Here is a 19,861-nt window from a genome sequence, read left to right on the forward strand (position 1 = left end):
AATGAGGTTTCCCAGCTAGAAACTGTCAGGGTCAGAATTCTAACCTCATTAGAGTAACTACAATAACTCCAGTGCCTTCACTCTTAATCACTGTGCTATACTGCCTTAAAAGGCAAGGCTTCAAGCAGTATAAGGTACATACATTTACATATATAATATTATAAATATATTATTATTATATACTATATGTCAAATGGATAGAAATCACGACTTTGTCTTAATTCCTATGTTCTAATTTCCTTTCCTTTTTCCTTTAATAAGAATAATTTATTTATCCTAAAAAAAAATTGGGCAACTTTAAGAGCCCAGTAAATTACCAAACACCCCAGAGAAAACCACAAGATCTATATTCTCTCACAATTTAAGCAACGTTCTGTTATTAAACAGACCTCAGTGGCTGTTTCAGACATTCAGTGAAGCTGTAACTTACTAAACAGAGTTACAATAATATATGTGGAGAAAAGGCTTTGTTGTACAAATTTTTAGACTATAGCCTTAAAATGAACTAAAAAATTAGCAAGCATAAAAAATATATTCATTATTTCTTCACCCAAGACACAAAGCCAGGACCACACCTAGGTTATTCAAAAAGAAAATCAACATTTTTCACATTTTACTAGTAGCTTACATAAAATAAGTTTCTGGCCACAGACCCTCAGATATTTCTGCCCTTATTTTTAAAAATGTTGCAATTATAAAAGAGCAGTTTAGCTTAAAACAAAACAAAATAAAACAAAAACCTCACATACAACAAAGCAGTGATGAAATTCCCATTCTTATTTGATTAAAAATACCTTTCATTTTAAGGAAAAAAGAATAGCTACCCTGTAGCATTTGGAAATAATGATTTTTACTGCCATTTTTTATCCTTTTAGCCTGTTTAACTTTAAATTTCCCATGAGGTTTATGAGTATTGAGAGACTTACATCATAAAACTAATAATCTGCCCAACAATTTGGTTTTAAATCATGTAAAGTACACTGCATAACATTTTACTTATTTTTATGGTATCTGTGCAGTCTACATATAATCAGCATAAACAAGAACTATAAAAAGATAGTGTCCAGTGTTATTCTTTTACATGTTTATATTCACTGCTGCTATTATTGTATTTTATTTTCCCAAATTCTTTTTTCTTTTATCAGTTATCAAGTTTTAGCTTACTGTGTAGAAACAGACACATAGATACATACAGAAGTATATTCCATTTGAGTGGATTCTCCTTTCAATTTATCTTCATTCATTCATACATTCATTTAACAAATGTTTATTAATGCCCAATATGTGCCAGTCACTGTGATAAGTATATGAATTCTTTAGCTTTCATGAAGCTATAGTTCTATTAGTAAATATTTCAGATATTTCAGCAGAACATTTTTGCACAGCTAGAACCTTTAGCAAATCTCAAAACATATCATGTAGGTGCCAGCCTTCCACTCACAATTTCACAATAATCTATAGCTAGTAACTGGGATTCTCTCAACAAATATTTTAGAAGAAAGGTCTTCTATCTTATCTTTAGCACTAAACAAACAGTGGTCAAGCTCCTGTATAGTAAGCTCCACACATACAGAGAAAGAAGACTCACATATCTACTTTCAAACTAAAGTCATGAGAATTATCAAACACTTCAATGGGCTAATAGGCTTCTCCACAAGGGAAAGACACATGTGATTTACCTGAGGTGGATGGTATTTGAAAATAGAGGCTTTCATCAACCCTTAGGATGATCCTGAATAAACTCTAAATGTCACACAATTAGTAGAACTTTCACTACGTCGTAGTTAAGGGCTGTAAACCTCAGCTTTCAGGGTCATCGGGGTTTTTTTTTTTTAATATTTTATTTGTTTATTTTATTTATTTATTTATTTATTTATTTATTTATTTATTTATTTATTTATTTATATTTTTGGCTACATCGGGTCTTATTTGTGGCACGCAGGAATTTCGTTGAGGCATGTGGGCTCTTCGTTGCAGCGGGCGGGCTTCTCTCTAGTTGCAGCGTGTGGGTTTTCTCTCTCTAGTTGTGGCGCACGGGCTCCAGAGCATGTGGGCTCTGTAGTTTGCAGCACGCAGCCTCTCTAGTTGAGGCACAAGAGCTCAGTAGTTGTGGCACGTGGGCTTAGTCACCCCACAGCATGTGGGATCTTAGTTCCCCGACCAGGGACCAAACCCGTGTCCCCTGCATTGGAAGGCAGATTCTTTACCACTGGACCACCAGGGAAGTCCCTAGGGTTATCAGATTTTAAGACTGTTATCTATTAAAACTATTTCACCTACTGGATGCTATACCATATGAGGAATTTTTGACAGCACTTACCTCTTCACATACATACTTAATGCTAGACTCAAGTGAGACCCACACATTATTCTACTACCCTGGGGCTTCAAATTAGCTGATCAAGCCTTAAAAGAATTTAAGCTATGGACAAATATAACAAGCAAAAATTTTAAATAGACCTATTGTATGTGTTCAAGATTCTGACATTATATTCACAAACAGTAATAGTTTGGATGAATATTGGTTCGATTAATAAAAATGTGTTTGATGAGCCTCCAGTTGATGTTTAAATTCCTTCTATAATAATCCAAACAAATAAAGGCTGGTAAATTGTAGATGGATAAAGGAAATTTTAAACAAGAGTGCCTTGAGAACCCAAGGAGGAGTTTATTCTGCAAATTTTCAAAAATGTATTCCAAAATCAATCAAAGTCCCACTCTACAAGAAGAGTTTTCTCTTAATGACATCTTGAAGCTCAAGAACATGAGTAACAAGTTAAAAAGAGGGAAAACTACAAAATAGTTCATTTGAATCAACAGCCCCCAAGGTCATCACATAGCTCACCAAGTTCCAGAGAGTTGCTCAATCACACTTAAGGGACATTAGAGGGTCACCTATATTTTCTTTTGAAGAAATACATATTTTTTTAAAACAACAAAAACTCAACTATAGAGAGATGTTTAAAATTATAAGAATTTATTCTTATAATTTCCTAAAACCTTCAATATTTACACACATTAAAAAAAATCCAATCTCTAAAGTTCAAATAAAGGAGCTGAAAATTAGTTATTAGTGGTTGTTTCTGAAATCTCTATCTTGTAACACATTATTCAAAATGAAATATAAAGGAAACGACTGTTCAATACTAGCTGTTTGACTTTGCATTTTAAATGAATACAAAATAATGAAAGTCACTGTGTTGCTACCACACTTAAGCAGTGTGACTCACCATTTTCTTTCAAAAGCCCCATGGAAGAGGAGGTCATGGGTCGTAAGTGCAAGCCAAGGTTGATGATGGGGAAGGCACAAAATGAGTCCACCATTCTGTTTCCAAAACATGAAGGTAGAGCTTTGAGTGATTTACTAGTAATCAAACTTTCTAGACTAATGTTACAGGATTAGATGCTAATCATGGAGAGAAAACCTCATCTCCTATCGACAGAAACTATGACTATTGTCTCCTCAGGACCCTCACTGCAGAATAAGGGGCACATGGTAGGCCCTCTATAAATATTTATTTTTGAATGAAGACAAAATAATACCAAATTTTGCTGGATCTAAGCAGGGATAACATAGGAACATTTGCTTTCTGAAAGAAAAATTCTAATAAAAATCAGAAAAATCAACACACATCATATCTATTTCTTCTGTTTTGCAAGAGATTTTAAGTAATATGTTTTCTTATCATGACTTGGAGAGCTTCAACCAAGTCAGCTGAATCAAAAAAACAGGCACCATGTAGCAACTTTAGAAAATGTGAATAAGCAAAAGTAAGAAAATAAAAATTACCCCTAATTCACTACCCTAGTACATGAATAATAATTGCAAAGCCTTAAATGCTTCCTATGAGCTGAGCACTATTCTAAGCCCTTTATGTGTTTTACCGCATTTAATACTCACAACAAGCCTCTAAATATTTACTATTATTATACCCATTTTATAAAGGAAGAGACTAAGAGATTTAGGGGTTAAGTAGTATATAGTTCAGATTACTCCAGCTACAAATGGGTGGAGCCAGGATTTGAATCCAGGCAGTGGGATTTAAGGAACTAAGTAAGCGCCTTATTACTACTTTATACTCACTCCATTTGTCATGATTAACATGTGTAATATACCCCACACCTTCTCTATGTTTAGGTGTACATAAATGTACATGAACTTTTTAGCTTATTTTTTATACTTGATAACATATAGTGAATATATTTCTTTGTAAATGTACAAAGATGCACGTCATTATTTTGGCCTAGAAATGCAATTGCTAGTTCAAATATTATAGAAATATTACATAAATTTTTAGGATTTTAAAACATGCTGCCCATCAAAAAACTAGGGTCTATGAAGAAAGTCTGTGACTGTCTGCTTTTGAGTTTCATATCTGGCATATAGTAGGTGTTCAATAAATAGTAAATAAATGAGTGACTTATAGGATCCATTAGTCTAGCTGTCACTCATGTGGTCACGTTTATGCAGTTGGCCGAAGAACTGAGGTACCCCTTATATGACAAAATCATATTGTCAAGGGAAAATATGAGAGGTCTGAGTATGCAGGAAGCTTTGCAAAACTCCATTTGAAATTCTAGAATTTTATTTATATGATCAAGAATGGGATCAAGATACATAGTTGTAGTTTGCTTTGCTTCCTTATAACTAGTTCCTGGTTAACTATTAGTTAAATCTCCAAGTTAGAACTATTAATTGCATTTTTCAATGATTCCCTATTAATGAAAGATTCTAACAGAAGTAGACCACAATTCGTTCACTTAAGCAAAATATTGTGCAAACATTAAGGTGAAATACCAGAGTTGTTTCAACACAAATGTGAAATGCCATGAGGAATTCTATCATTATTTTATAATATCCTCATTCTGTTATTAAATTGATCAGAATAACCTAAATGCAAATTGTTATGTAACACATAAGAAACTCCCACTGATCACAAAACTAGGGGAAGAAGTTGAGGCTCACTTGCCTGAAATACAGAACGCATTTACAGAAATGCAGTTGTCATACCTTCAAATGTACCAAATATTATCAACTAAAAAATTAGCTCTAATAAATAAATGCATAATAAATAAATTTCCTTGATGGAAAATTAATATTTAGAATGCACTCACATTTATCATTATTGAAATAAAATGAGTATTTAATGTATGATAATTAATCTTTGAAGTTAGAATTCAAAGGTGTATTGAAGAACTTCAGTTCCTTAAACTTAAACTTGAAAATGCAGAAGTATTCAATTTTGTTTTCCTTTGCAAGTCAAACATAGAGAAATTTGGGAAAAGGAAAAAAAACATACATTTATAAGATTCCATCATATTTCTTCATGTATTTTCCAAGGAAATTTCTTTTGTTGGGTCAATATTTTTATGGTCTACCTAAAAATATTATGTGTCACCTTAAAAATTAGTGTTTTCCACAGCATCTTCTAGGAAATTATAAGTCGTTTCTGTACAACTCCTCTCTCTGGGTTCTATTTGTCTTGAACAGAAACCTTTCCAGAGTCTCACAAAGAGTTGGGCAGTTCATGCTAATTAGTCCGAAAGCCTTCCCTGCATTGTTAACAACCCCCTACCTGATTTCCTGACTGATTCCATTTTCTTTTCTGTTGCTTATACCCTCATGGCTAAGTCACTTCTAACATTTATGAAATGAAGCCAACTGCTGTGGTAGGAAACAAGTTACCGCCATAAGTTAGCTATAAATAAAGACAAGGCAGCCTTGGTGGATCGAAGTTCAGTCACTATGTACCCCAGGCTGTCACTGAAGTACTTGCTCTTAATTTCAAAGGGTGTTGATCTTCCTCATTAAGCAGGATTTGTTTTCATTAAATATGAATTGTTAGGATGTCAAGAGATCTTTATCTTTCACCAGTTGCTGAAGAAACAATTCTTTGGGAAATACTCAACTCTCTTGAGAAAGACATACTGAAAGATATTAAACCTGATCAGATTTATTATTAATGAGTGCTCCAATTGTCCCTAAATTATTACTATTTTTCCTTGGATTACAGCCCCATCTAAATATACTGAAAATGGTAGTTTTTCAACATCAGTTCAGTTAGCTTTTCTAGTTTTAAAGTTTAGCTGAAATTTTAAAGTGTTTGGTTAAATTGCTATATTAACTACTCTTTTAGCAGGTAACACTCTGCTAGACCAACCTGGGTCTCAGGTTAACTTAAGTAAAGGCAAAAGAACATTTTTTTTAACTAGTAAATTTCCAATACAACCATTTATTTTCCTTCCTAATTAATATCTTCTCTTACCATGGATAAAACCAAACCCTCAATATTAAAGCTGTACATATACTCCACTCTTCCAAATTCCAGTACCGTATTACACTTTAAGCCAAGAAAGTGGTTACTTCTGAGCATAAAACTTGTAGTGTTAAGCACAGTTTGCAGGATAAATGTTGGAAGATCCAGGACATTCTTTACAGCCATAGCAACATTTTCTCTAATTTCTATTATTTATAGCTGTGCCAATTACCCCACATTTCTCACCATGTTATGTAATGAATTAATACAAGACAAGCCACTGAAAAATACATTTTAACAGAGCAGTATTTACATTCTACAAGTATAAATGTTCCTACAAAATGTGCTGAAGGGCCTTTAGAGGTTCTATCTGTAGCTTTAGGGCCAAATATTATGTACACAATTGTAACATTACCCCAAAGATGATGCTGTGATTTAGTGGAATAACTCAGAAAAGTAACTGACCCATCTCCAGACACCTTTGGAAAGCAGAAGCAATGCTCAAAATTCCTGCCCTCAAACTATGCTCAGTAGGATCACCCTCACCTTCTGTTAGAAAAGTACTAATTTTAAATTATTATATTAAAAAAGAAAATTATAACAACTCTGCTCCATAATAGCTGCAGATGAATTATTAAAATACCAAACTTACGTAATATTATCATAAAATATGGCATTTTTCTCAAGAAAGCCACAAATTGGATTTGAGCTTATGCACTGTAAAACCCAGATGGTTTGCTTAACTATTCAGACATCTTCCAGTTCAAAAGTTAATTGAACTGAAAACTAAAATTTTGATAATTAATATGCTTTGAGGTACTCAAGCAGAAGGATAAATTAGCCTCATGCATGGGGTGTTAACAGACTTGAGAAACCATGACAATTGGTCAACAAATACTGGCAAAGTAGAATAGTGTATGTTTTCTATAAGTTAGCCAATTACACATTACCTGGTCTTCGCATGGTGCTGTTGCTTCTCTTTCTCCATTTTTTTACTCACGGAATCAATATTAGTCACTATTTTACCCAGTTTAACTTGTTCTGTAATTCAAAAGAAAAGAAAAGAAAAGCTTTAATTGTATACTATTACTTTTCAAGTTCTAAGTGCATTCTTTGAATTAAATTGCAAATCACAGATTTTTTTAATAACAGGTACAATATTTTTCAAAAAAATTACTAACACAAAGATATGGTAAAAACACATTTGAGTGTGTTTTTCCACCTCATGCTCCTCAGATGTTTTGCAATTACTAAAATTTAGGACTGAAAGTGTAGAGTAAATGAACTGCATATATCAGAAAGGAGATAGCTCCCAGAGAAATGTCTGCAAGAATATAGCACATACCAATGAGTACAAAAAGCCTCGTTTATACATATCAGCATTATTACCATCCTTATCTTCAGCAGGCTTAGGTTTTATCGCAGAGCCTGCTATTTTAAAATAATTTAGCAATCATTAGTTAATGTAAATAGGAACACTGAGTGCTCCAGAAATCTCCTCCATTTGATTGAAAGACTGAAGTCCACAAAAGGCAAAGGTTCTGTTATTTAAAAAATCTACTTCTTAGAGTCTAAAAAGAAACCTACATAAATATTTTTAAAATACGTATTACTTTCTATTTTGTACAAATAATGGGACTAACATAGTTTGAAACACTGCAATAAAATATTAAGTCATGTATCTATTAAAGACATTCTAGCTACTAGTTCAGGTATATTAAAAAGATATTAAAGATACAGAGAACATATGAGATTAAACCTCTGTTTTAGAAATTTTACAAACTACTTGGTGTGTCAATGCTAACAAATAAAAGAGCGCAGTCGATAGCATTATATAATCTAGATTTTAAATGTATAACAAAGAACACAAAAAATTGGGAGAAATGGAAAACAGAATGCTAATATTTATTGACTATTTATATCAGGGGTGTTGGTTAGCATTCCCTGTGAATTATCTCACACTTAAACCTCAAAACTGCTTTTTTGTTTTTTGGTGAAGTATTGTGATTATTCTCTATTATACAGGATAACAGTTTATCAAAGATCTAAGTTAAAAGGTGCACAACCAGGGCGCAAACCCATATCCCTCTGACTGTAAATTCACTCTTCTTAACTCTGCTCCACTGCCCCCCGGCAGAGCTCCCGGGGCCTCAGGTGCCTAACTATGGGAAAAGGATAATTTCTGCCATGTTTACTTTGGAGGGTTACTACAGAGCTCAAAAGACACACTTTATATAAAGATACACAGTAAGCTGAGAAATATCATATTAAAGTGAAGAAGTAGAGAAAGAATTTATAAGTTAGAGTCTTAAAAATAGAAACATTTAAAAATATCTGCCATACGCCAAGTGCGCTACTTGCTGTATACAGATTAGCATATTTTAATTCTCACAACCACCCCATAAATTAGGTACTATTATTATCCCCATTTTACAGATGAGAACACTGAAGCAGAGAAACAGAGATTAACTTTCCTAAGGTTATACAGCTAGCAGGAGGTAGAGGCAATATTCAAACCCAGGCAGGCAGTCCCTACAGCCTGCATTCTTAATCACTAGGATACCCAATATGCATATTTTTAATTTTACTTATTTAAGGAATATCTACTGCGTGAAAATTGTCATGCTAACTCCTAGAGAGGAGATATAGGATATAATGATTAATAAAAGATTGCCACTCTCAATGGACAGCATAACTAACATGAAAATCACTGCAGAAAAGTGAAGGAGAAAAAGGATGTGGGGAAATGTCACGAGACATGCAACCCAGAAATCTAGAGAGTGAATTTTACAATGATGCTAAAGGAACTAAGCTTGTGCTACTACAATAATTAATAAAGCAAAAGATATGCCCATTTTGAGAAAAAAGTATTAAAAACTTTGGGGATAATCCATTTAATCACTAAACTGAAAGCCCTCTACAGTACCATTTAACAAAATCATGTTAGTACTGCATCCAAAATAGAAAATAAGTGCAGTTACACCCCTTTCAAAAAGTAGTATAGGGGCTTCCCTGGTGGCACAGTGGCTAAGAATCCGCCTGCCAATGCAGGGGACATGGGTTCGAGCCCTGGTCCGGGAAGATCCCACATGCCGTGGAGCAACTAAGCCCGTGCGCCACAACTACTGAGCCTGCACTCTAGAGCCCACGAGCCACAACTACTGAGCCCACGTGCCACAACTACTGAAGCCCATGCGCCTAGAGCCCGTGCTCTGCAACAAGAGAAGCCACCACAATGAGAAGCCCACACACCACAACAAAGAGTAGCCCCCCGCTCGCCGCAACTAGAGAAAGCTCACGTGCAGCAACGAAGACACAACACAGCCAAAAATAAAAATAAATAAAACATAAATAAATTTTTTTTAAAAAGTAGTACAGAGTTAATGAAGATTTCTAGAAAGGCAATTAAAGCATATGAAAATCCTACATTACTTCTAATTAGTTTAGATAAACCTTTAGATGGGGAACAAGATTTACTATGTGACTTTGGGCAAATTATAACATCTCTGAGTTCACAACCATTCCCTTTATGTAAAATCTAGTCTCTAAAACAATTACATCAACTCTAGAATTTCAGTTCTGGAACATAAACTATAAATCACTTCTGGTTGAAATAATTAGTAAGAGACAGGGAGACTGGGAAAAGAAAATGCAGGTAAAGTGATGAACATTTGGGGGTTTTGTAATGAAATCAAACAAATGAAACATCAGGTATTAGAACTTCCAACCAAAGAACTCTAGTCCTTAACACTATTTACCATGTTTTTCTCAGAGTTCAGCTGGAATCAATCATTCATTCATCTGGAGTCAATCATCCATTCAATTTCCTTCACTTCTGACTATTTCACTTGTCTCCTTCATGGGCTCACTTTGCTATGACTACCTCAGCTGTTGTGTATGCCCCACAGCTCTTTCCTTGACTGCCTTCTAACCCTTTACTTGCATGATGTGGTCCACTCCCGTGGCTATTTTCATCATATAAATGTGGATACTTCACAAAATCTCTATGTCTTGCTCACACCACTCTCAAGTGCCAAATTTGAATAACTATCTCTATATGCATGTCCCAAAGACATTCCGATCAACATGTCCCTCTCACAATTAATAACACCACCATCCATCCAAAACCCAGAAGTCACCTCTACTACTCACTCTCCCTCAGCCTCCTAGTACAATCAGTCATCAAATCCCTTCCACTTTTCCACTCATACTGTCTCAACACAGAGCTTTACCATCTCTTCTCTGGAACACTAATAGCTTCCTCACTTGGATTCCTGCTTCCAACCATGATATCCTCCAATCCAACCTCCATACTTTCCATAAATAATCTATAATTTTCCAAATAATGGGATTTTAAATTATCATTGTTATTTTAAAATTTAATTTCATTGTAATCAGAGAACATGATTTATATAATTCTAAAATCTTTGAAATTTATTGACCCCTACTCAATAGACCAATGTGTAGTCAGTTTTCACAATGTTCCATACTTGTCTGAAAATGTACATCCTCTCATTGTTGTTCTGCACTCATCTAATAAATTAAGCTTCTTAATTTAGTTGTTTAAATCAAATACTTTGTAGCCTTACTGATATATGTGTAGGTACACAGTTATGTAAATATGTGTGTATACATTATTTTTTGCTGGACAATTTGAAAGTTGCAAACAGTATGACATTTCACCCCTAAATACTTCATCACATAACTCCTAAAAACAAGCACATCTCCTACACATTCACAATACCCACCCAAGAAATTAACATTGATACAATAAGACCTTAACCCTAACACTGACCCTAACCGGATGTATCTGTATACAAATTCCCCTAGTTGTCCCCAAAACATCTTTTCTAGATGTTTGGTTTTTCCAATCCAGAATCTAATCAAAGATCATATACGTCTCTTAGATCTATTTTAACCTAGAAATGCCATGTCAACATGGTAACTACCAGCATACAACTACTGAGTGCTTAAAATATGATTACTCTGAATTAAGATGTGCTGTAAGTATAAAGTACATTCTGAATTTCTAGGATTTACTACAAAAATATAATATATCTAAATAATTTTATTTTAATTAAATGTTTAAATAATATTTTCATATATTAAATTAAATAAGATATATCATTGAAATTAATTTCATCTATTTCTCATACCTTTTTTAATATGGCCACCAGAATCTTTTAATCCTCTTAATCCTTTTCCAGTAAGAGGAAAGGATTTTCCTCTTTACCTTTTTCCTCCTTTTTGAGACGTAATCTTTTTTTACCCAGTGTGTTATCATCTACTTCCATCATTATCTTTTTGATGCTCATAATGCCAAAATTGGCCAGTCAGTTCCTGTACCATTTTGACATATCTCCGTTAGTTGTTGACCATTCCCTCTTTTTTTGCCACGGTAAGAGTTCTAGGTTCACTTTGTCCTTTCCCTGTCCCAGACCTGGAATCAGGTCTCCAAGAAGCAGTGGTCATTATCTCTTCTAAAATTACCTTTCTCTCCATTCTCTAGTGTTTCCTAATTGGAAACATCTGGTTAGATTTATGTTAAAAGTTCTCAATATACTCTCCCGAGCTCTTAACTTTCATATTATCCCTCTCTTTGTGCATTCTTTTGTAAATTTCTCAAGATACCCTTCCTACTTTACTAACTCTATCTTCAGCTCTATTAAATCTGTATTTTTAAAAATTTTTATTGAAATATAGTTGATTTACCATGTCAGGTTAATTTCAGGTGTACAGCACAGTGATTCAGAGATAGATAGATAATTACAAGATATTGAGTACAGTTCACTGGGCTATACAGTAAGTCCTTGTTGTTTATCCATTTTATATTTCGTGTATATATGTTCATCCCAGACTCCTAATTTATCCCTCCCCCCATTTCCCTTTCAGTAACCATAAGTTTGTTTTCTGTCTGTAAGTCTATTTCTGTTTTGTAAAGAAGTCCACTTGTATCATTGTTTTAGATTCCACATATAAGCAATATCATATGATATTTGTCTTTGTCTGACTTACTTCACTTAGTATGATAATCTCTAGGTCCATCCAAGTGGCTGCAAAAGGCATTATATCTTTCTTTTTATGGCTGAGTAATATTCCATTGTGTATATATACCACATCTTCTTTATCCATTCATCTGTCAATGCACACTTAGGTTGCTTCCATGTCTTGGATATTGTACTGCTATAAACATTGGTGTGCATGTATCTTTTCAAATTATAGTTTTGTCTGGATATATGCCCCGGAATGGGATCTCTGGATCATACGGTAACTTTAGTTTTTTGTTTTTTGTTTTTTTTTTTTATAAATTTATTTATTTATTTATTTATTTATGGCTGTGTTGGGTCTTCGTTTCTGTGCGAGGGCTTTCTCTAGTTGCGGCGAGCAGGGGCCACTCTTCATCGCAGTGCGTGGGCCCCTCACCGTCGCGGCCTCTCTTGTTGCAGAGCACAGGCTCCAGACGCGCAGGCTCAGTAGTTGTGGCTCACGGGCCTAGTCGCTCCGCAGCATGTGGGATCTTCCCAGACCAGGGCTCGAACCTGTGTCCCCTGCATTGGCAGGCAGATTCTCAACCACTGCGCCACCAAGGAAGCCCAACTTTAGTTTTTTAAGGAACCTCCATACTGTTCGCCATAGTAGCTGCACCAATTTAAATACATTCCCACCAACAGTGTAGGAGGGTTCCTTTTTCTCCACACCCTATTCAGCATTTATTTGTAGACTTTTTGATGATGGCCATTCTGACTGGTGTCAGGTGATACTTCATTGTAGTTTTGATTTGCATTTCTCTAATAACTAGCGATGTTGAACATCTTTTCATGTGCCTTATGGTCATCTGTGTATCTTCTTTGGAGAAATGTCTCTAGATTTTCTGCTTATTTTTTGATTCATTATTAAACATTTTAAATTTAAATTTTACATATTTATTTCTAGAAGTTCCTTTAGCTCTTTTTTTTACATACATAAAAGCTTACCACTTTATTATTTTTCACTAATCAGAATTTTTCCATATGTTTCTTTTTTTATTGAGGTATAGTTGATGTACAATAATATATAAGTTTCAGGTATACAACACAGTGATTTACAATTTTTAAAGATTATACTCCATTTGTACTTATTATAAAATATTGGCTATATTCCTTGTGCTGTACAATCCCTGTAGCTTATTTATTTTATACATAGTAGTTTGTACCTCTTAATCCCCTACCCCTATGTTGTCCTCCCCCTTCCCTCTCCCCAGTGGTAACCACTAATTTGTTCTCTATATCTGTGAGTTTCTTTTTTGTTATATTCACTCATTTGTTTTGTTTTTTAGATTCCACATATAAGTGATATCATACAGTATTTGTCTTTGTCTGACTTAGCATAATACCTTCCAAGTTCATCCATGTTGTTGCAAAGGGCAAACCTTCATTTTTTTACGGCTGAGTAGTGTTCCATTTTGTGTGTGTGTGTGTATTACATCTTCTTTATCCATTCATCTGTTGATGGACAAGCCTGCCACTTTAAACTATGTTTCTCTAGTGTGAGATGTCATCAGACACAGCACTGCATTTTCAGGATCTACGTAGGAAGAATTTCAGATCTGATGACATCTCTTTCCCAACTGCTGCCCAACCCACAAACATTACAGGAAAGTAGTGCAATCATTTCAGAAACTTTCTCTATGTTATGTTACATGTTTTACAGGCAAAAACAATGATGATCGCACAGATCTACACAAGCTATGCGGTGACGAAAGAGCAAGTTTGTCTACCAACATTTGATTAGGCAAGGAGAAGAACCAAACATGCTTGGTTTTTCCTCACAACAGAAATAATCCTGCTAATTACAATTAAAATTAATTACAATTAATTTAATTTAATTAATTAATACAAAAGGTACAATGACAGAAATTATCTCACCACCCAAAGATAACCACTTAACACTTTGGTGTATACCATACCAGCTGTTTTACTTTTGTTCACACTCACATACACACATGCATTTAAAAAATCATTTTAATTATATTGTTTAGTAACTTGTTTTCATATAATATGTTGTAGACTTTTTTCATGTTAAAAAATGTAGTATCATTTTTAATGTTTGCATGGTATTCTATTGCATGGAGGTATCAGAATTTATTTAATCAAGTCCCATATTGGTGGACATTTAGGTTGTTCAGAAGTTCCTTTAGTTCTTTATCAAATCTTCCTGAACATTTTTATACTCTCTAGCTCATTCATACTTTTATACTTTTAATTTTTAAACATAATCATACTTATTTTCTATTCTATATCAGACAATTCTAATATCTATGGTCTTTGTAAGTCTAATTTCATTTTCAGAGAGCTAGAAGGCTACATTTCTCACTCATAGTGACTCATTTCTTCATGTATTTTGTGATTTTTTTAAATTGTAAACTCATATTCCATAGAAATGGGAATTATTTGCAACCCAAGATTAAGATCCATTCCTCAAGAAATAATTTTCTTTTCCTCCAGGAAGCTGAAGGAACTTTCAACTCATGCTAACATTAACCTAATTTCTCACTTAGGAATTTTTGAGATACTGATAATATGGATTCCTATTTCAATACCAGGTGAGCCTGTTTGTGGTTATGAATTATAAGAAGAAACTTCTTTTTTTTCTCTTCTCTCAGAGCCAAGACTGAGACAGCTTTCTTTGCTGGGCTCTCCCCTATATACCTCTTTAGATTTGTCCTTCTGTTTGTGTTTTTTTTTTTTTTTTATTCTGGATTCTCAGACGCTCTATAAAAATGTGGTGAATGATGGAATACCCATTTTGCTAGTCATTCATATTTCAAGACTGAACTCAGGGGACACTATCTGGTCTATCTTAACACTGAAACAATTTGCAACATTCATTGTGTACTTGGCCCACCTCCCCCTCATTAGTCTGTAAACTCTGTGACCATGTCCCTGGCCAAGGCTTGCTAATAGATATATGGATCCATAAATAAAATATTTAACACCTCTTATTCAGTTATATAGAATTTTTAATATTACAACTTTATGTTTGCCAGGGACATGGATTAATTTCTTTCCATTTTTTTTCCAAATATGATAGATACTATACACATTCCTCCTTTAACTGATTCCCATTTCTCCCCTGACATTTATAAAGTTTCTCCCCTTTCACAAAACAAAAATAAAACAAAACAAACAAAGCAGGAGCTCTAATCCAAGTGGCTAAAAGCAGCCAATCTTAAACAGTTAAACTGGACCAATGTAAGTTACTAGGGGCTAGCTTTCTAGAATTTCGAGTTTTAATAATTCAGAAATTGGTTACCATATTTACCATAAAAACATACCATAAAAGGGGTATGTCCTCCATCACAGGTGTCTCCTGCAGAGACTGGACAGGAACTTTTCATAAAACATTATATAAGGGATTTTATATCATGAAAATAGTTGGGCTGGAAGAGTGCTAAGGTCTCTTCTGTACAGAGACTTAATGATACTATGAAAATGTTTCACAAGGGTAAATCCAGATCCTTTTCATGAAAAAAATTAGATTTTAGATTTATAATAAGTGATTATAAAATATTTTTCTCAGTTTTCTTTTTAAGACCTACTATTTAAATTCTATTCAATTTAATATGAAGTAATTAAAATAAAATTTAAAACTTAATGTTATAAATTTATAGACAGACTCATTAGTCAAGAATGACAGATTGCAATTTACTGACATTTCACATTCTAGTGTGTGGGCTAGGTGGATGTCATATGATTTTCTACTGTTGGAATTTCCAGCGCATGTGTGTTATATAGAATGCCAATTCCTCACTAAATTGTGAACTCCTTCATGGTCTCTTTGAGGACAGGGATTGCATTTTTATCCATCATCCACTTATTCAATCATTCACTCAACAAATATTTACCAAATGCCTATAATGTGACAGGCAGTCTGCCTGGCATCAGGGATGCAAAAAATAACCTGGGGATTATGAAGGCTATATTCTAGGAAATTAAAATAATTAAATAGTTACACAAATAATTGAGTAATCCCAATTGCAGTGCTATGAAAATTTATTTCCATTATCTCATAAGTTTAAGACAAGGAATAAAATGCATCCTTTAGCTTTTGGAATTGGGAGGTTATTGATGGACAATTGAATGGAAAAATGGAAGTAGAAGCAAAATTTCACTGCTTTGAAGGAATAAAGTTATTGGAGATAATAAATGTAGACTCTCTTTTCAAGACATGTGGTTTGAAGAGAAGAAGAGAGATAAAATGTTCATCACAGGGACATAAGTTTGAGAAAGAATGTTTCGGTGTCATTATATTTTCAGGATGGTTGAGACTTTAAGATGCTTATATATTATAGGAAAGGAGAAGGTGGAGATATAGAAGAAAGCAAATAATATGTAATAGATGAGGTAGGTTCCTGGCAGAGAAGAGAAGGGATGGGATAGAATTTAGCCATGATCTGGAGAAAACAGGCATTTTCTTCTAAAAGAAGAAGGTAGATAAGGTTTTAGGTGGCTATTAATAAATTTCCAACGAATTCACTATCAAGACCTTTATTTTCTCCATGAAGTAGGAACTGAGGTCATTTACTGAGAGAAGAGGATAGACGTTTAATAAGGGTCTTCAGGAGAGTGGCAAATATTTGAAATAAATAGCAAGTGGGGTGGGCAAAAGAACTGACCAAGGTCAAATAAAATGTTTTACCTTGATTACCACTTAATGCAGGCACCGTTACAGCTAACACTTCAAAACAAACAAAAACTCTCACTACTGTTCAATTTCTCTTTGCTTTATAGCAAAATGGTTTGCTATAAAATGGTTTAAACTGGTTGTCTACACATACTGTGTGCACTCCCTCACCCCATTTACTCTTTAGTCCACTGGCAACCCAGCTTGCAAAATGGCCACTCTGATCAAGGATACAACAACTTCCATGGTAGCACATGCACTGGACAAATCAGCAGTACACAATGACAGTGGTGGCTCTCTTGTGTAGGGACTATGTGACAAGTTCTCCTGGTCTCCATCCTATGAACACCTGGCTGCTCATTTTCAATCTCTCTCCTTCTTCTATCAGACATCTTTAAAAATGCAGTGCCATGAGCCTCTATCATAAGCCCTTTCGTTTGTGTTAACTTCACTTGTTCCTTGGGAGATTTCATCCAGTTCCTTGGGTAAATATGTCCATACACCAGTGACTCTAAAACTTTATACTCCAGGCCATACCTGTCCTCAAAATTTCAGACCCATGTATATAATTGTCTTACACGTGAAGTTGCATGCTAATAAGCATTTCAAATATAATGTATTTAATAGAAACCTTGGTCTTCTCTTCCAAAAACTGTTCTTTCCTGTCTTTCTTGTGTCAGTAAATGACATCACCACACAGCCACCCACTCAAACCAGAAACTCATAACCTGTCACTAAAATATATATCAAATTTGCCAATTTCCCTCCAGTGTCACTAACACCACAACAATAATGCTACATACCAAACCAAACCAAACCTCAGTGGGTTATAAATTTAGATGATTCTTGCTCATGGTTCTTTGACTTGGCCAGAGCAGCTCTGCTTCAGGCTGTGAGGCAGATGGCTTACATGGGCCACGCCGGAGGAGGGCAGCTACCTGGGGTGTGGTCTTCTCATGGCAGACCAAGGAGTAAGACAGACAAGTTAAACCACTAAAACAGCGGTCCCCAACCTTTTTGGCATCAGGTACCAGTTTCGTGGAAGACAATTTTTCCACAGACCAGAGGGTGGGGGGATAGTTTTGGGATGATTCAAGCCCATTACATTTATTGTGTACTTTATTTCTATTATTATTACATTGTAATATATAATGAAATAATTATACAACTCACCATAATGCTGACAGGAGGTGGAGCTCAGGCGATAATGCGAGTGATAAGGAGCAGCTGTAAATACAGATGAAGCTTCGCTCGCTTGCCTGCTGCTCACTTCTTGCTGTGTGGCCCGGTTCCTAACAGGCCACAGACCGGTACTGGTCCATGGTCTGGGGGTTGGGGACCCCTGCACTAAAACATTTAAAACTATTGCCTGTGTTATATCTTGTCACCTTCCATTGGCCAAAGCAAGCAAATGGTCAGTCTCAAAGACTGGCCAGGGAAGGGAAGCATACTCCAACCCATGGTGGAGGAGGAAGAGAGCGGATGTGTCTTGAACAATAACTCAATATAAGCCAACATTATCTTTTGCCTAGACTGAAAAATAGCTTTCTAATTACCCTCCCATTTTCCTTCTAGACTCTGCTCAATCCAGTCTACACACAAAGGTCAACATATCTTTTCAAAATGGAAATCTGGGGGAGACCTTCAAGATGGCAGAGGAGTAAAACGTGGAGATCACCTTCCTCCCCACAAATACACCAGAAATACATCTACATGTGGAACAACCCCTACAGAACACCTACTGAACGCTGGCAGAAGACCTCAGACTTCCCAAAAGGCAAGAAACTCCCCACATACCTGGGTAGGGCAAAAGAAAAAAGAAAAAACAGAGACAAAAGAATAAGGATGGACCTGCACCTTGGGAAGGGAGCTGTGAAGGAGGAAAAGTTTCCACACACTAGGAAGCCTCTTCACTGGCGGAGACGGGGCGGTGGTGGGGGGAAGCTTCGGAGCCATGGAGGGGAGCACAGCCACAGGGTTGCGGAGGGCAAAGCGGAGAGATTCCCGCACAGAGGAGCGGTGCCGACCAGCACTCACCAGCCTGAGAAGCTTGTCTGCTCACCTGCCGGGGTGGGCGGGGGCTAGGAGCTGAGGTTTGGGCTTCGGAAGTCAGATCCCAGGGAGAGGACTGGGGTTGGCTGCGTGAACACAACCTGCAGGGGGCTAGTGCATCACAGCTAGCCGGGAGGGAGTCCGGGAAAAAGTCTGGAATTGCCTAAGAGGCAAGAGACCATTGTTTTGGGGTGCGCAAGGAGAGGGGATTCAAAGCACTGCCTCAATGAGCCCCAGAGAAGAGCACGAGCCATGGCTATCAGCGCGCACACTAGAGATCAGCATGAGATGCTAAGGCTGCTACTGCAGCCACCAAGAAGCCTGTGTGCAAGCACAGGTCACTATGCACACCTCCCCTTCTAGAAGCCTGTGCAGCCCGCCACTGCCAGGGTCCCGCGATCCAGGGACAACTTCCCTGGGAGAACACACAGCATGCCTCAGTCTGTTGCAATGTCATGCTGGCCTCTGCCGCCGCAGGCTCGCCCCACATTCCGTACCCCTGCTTCCCCCCAGCCTGAGTGAGCCAGAGCCCCCTAATCAGTCACTCTTTTAACACCACCCCCCCAGTCTGGGCGGGAACAGACGCCCTCAGGCGACCTACACGCAGAGGCCAAAATTTAAATTTGGGGACAAATGCAAAGCTGAATCCCAGGAGCTATGTGAAGAAAGAAGAGAAAGGGAAATTTCTCCCAACGGCCTCAGGAGCAGCAGATTAAATGTCCACAGTCAACCTGATATACCCTGCATCTCTGGAATACCTGAATAGATAATGCATCATCCCAAAATTCAGGTGGTGGACTTTTGGAGCAACTGTAGACTTGGGGTTTGCTTTCTGCATCTACTTTGTTTCTGGTTTTATGTTAACTTAGTTTAGTATTTAGAGCTTATTA

General features: G+C 36.0%; 1 protein-coding gene across 1 annotated transcript in view; it reads right to left on the reverse strand.

Annotated features, from left to right (window-relative positions):
* Positions 1-19,861, reverse strand: part of IQCM (IQ motif containing M) — a 260,288-nt gene that overhangs the window by 70,553 nt on the left and 169,874 nt on the right. Inside the window, exons 5-6 of the mRNA XM_059923941.1 lie at positions 7,208-7,298; positions 3,231-3,325 (exon numbers count right to left, since the gene is read on the reverse strand). Coding sequence (XP_059779924.1) covers positions 3,231-3,325; positions 7,208-7,298 — 186 coding nt within the window. The remainder of the gene's footprint in view (positions 1-3,230; positions 3,326-7,207; positions 7,299-19,861) is intronic.

This window comes from Balaenoptera ricei, chromosome 5 (assembly GCF_028023285.1).
Source record: "Balaenoptera ricei isolate mBalRic1 chromosome 5, mBalRic1.hap2, whole genome shotgun sequence".
Classification (NCBI taxonomy): domain Eukaryota; kingdom Metazoa; phylum Chordata; class Mammalia; order Artiodactyla; family Balaenopteridae; genus Balaenoptera; species Balaenoptera ricei.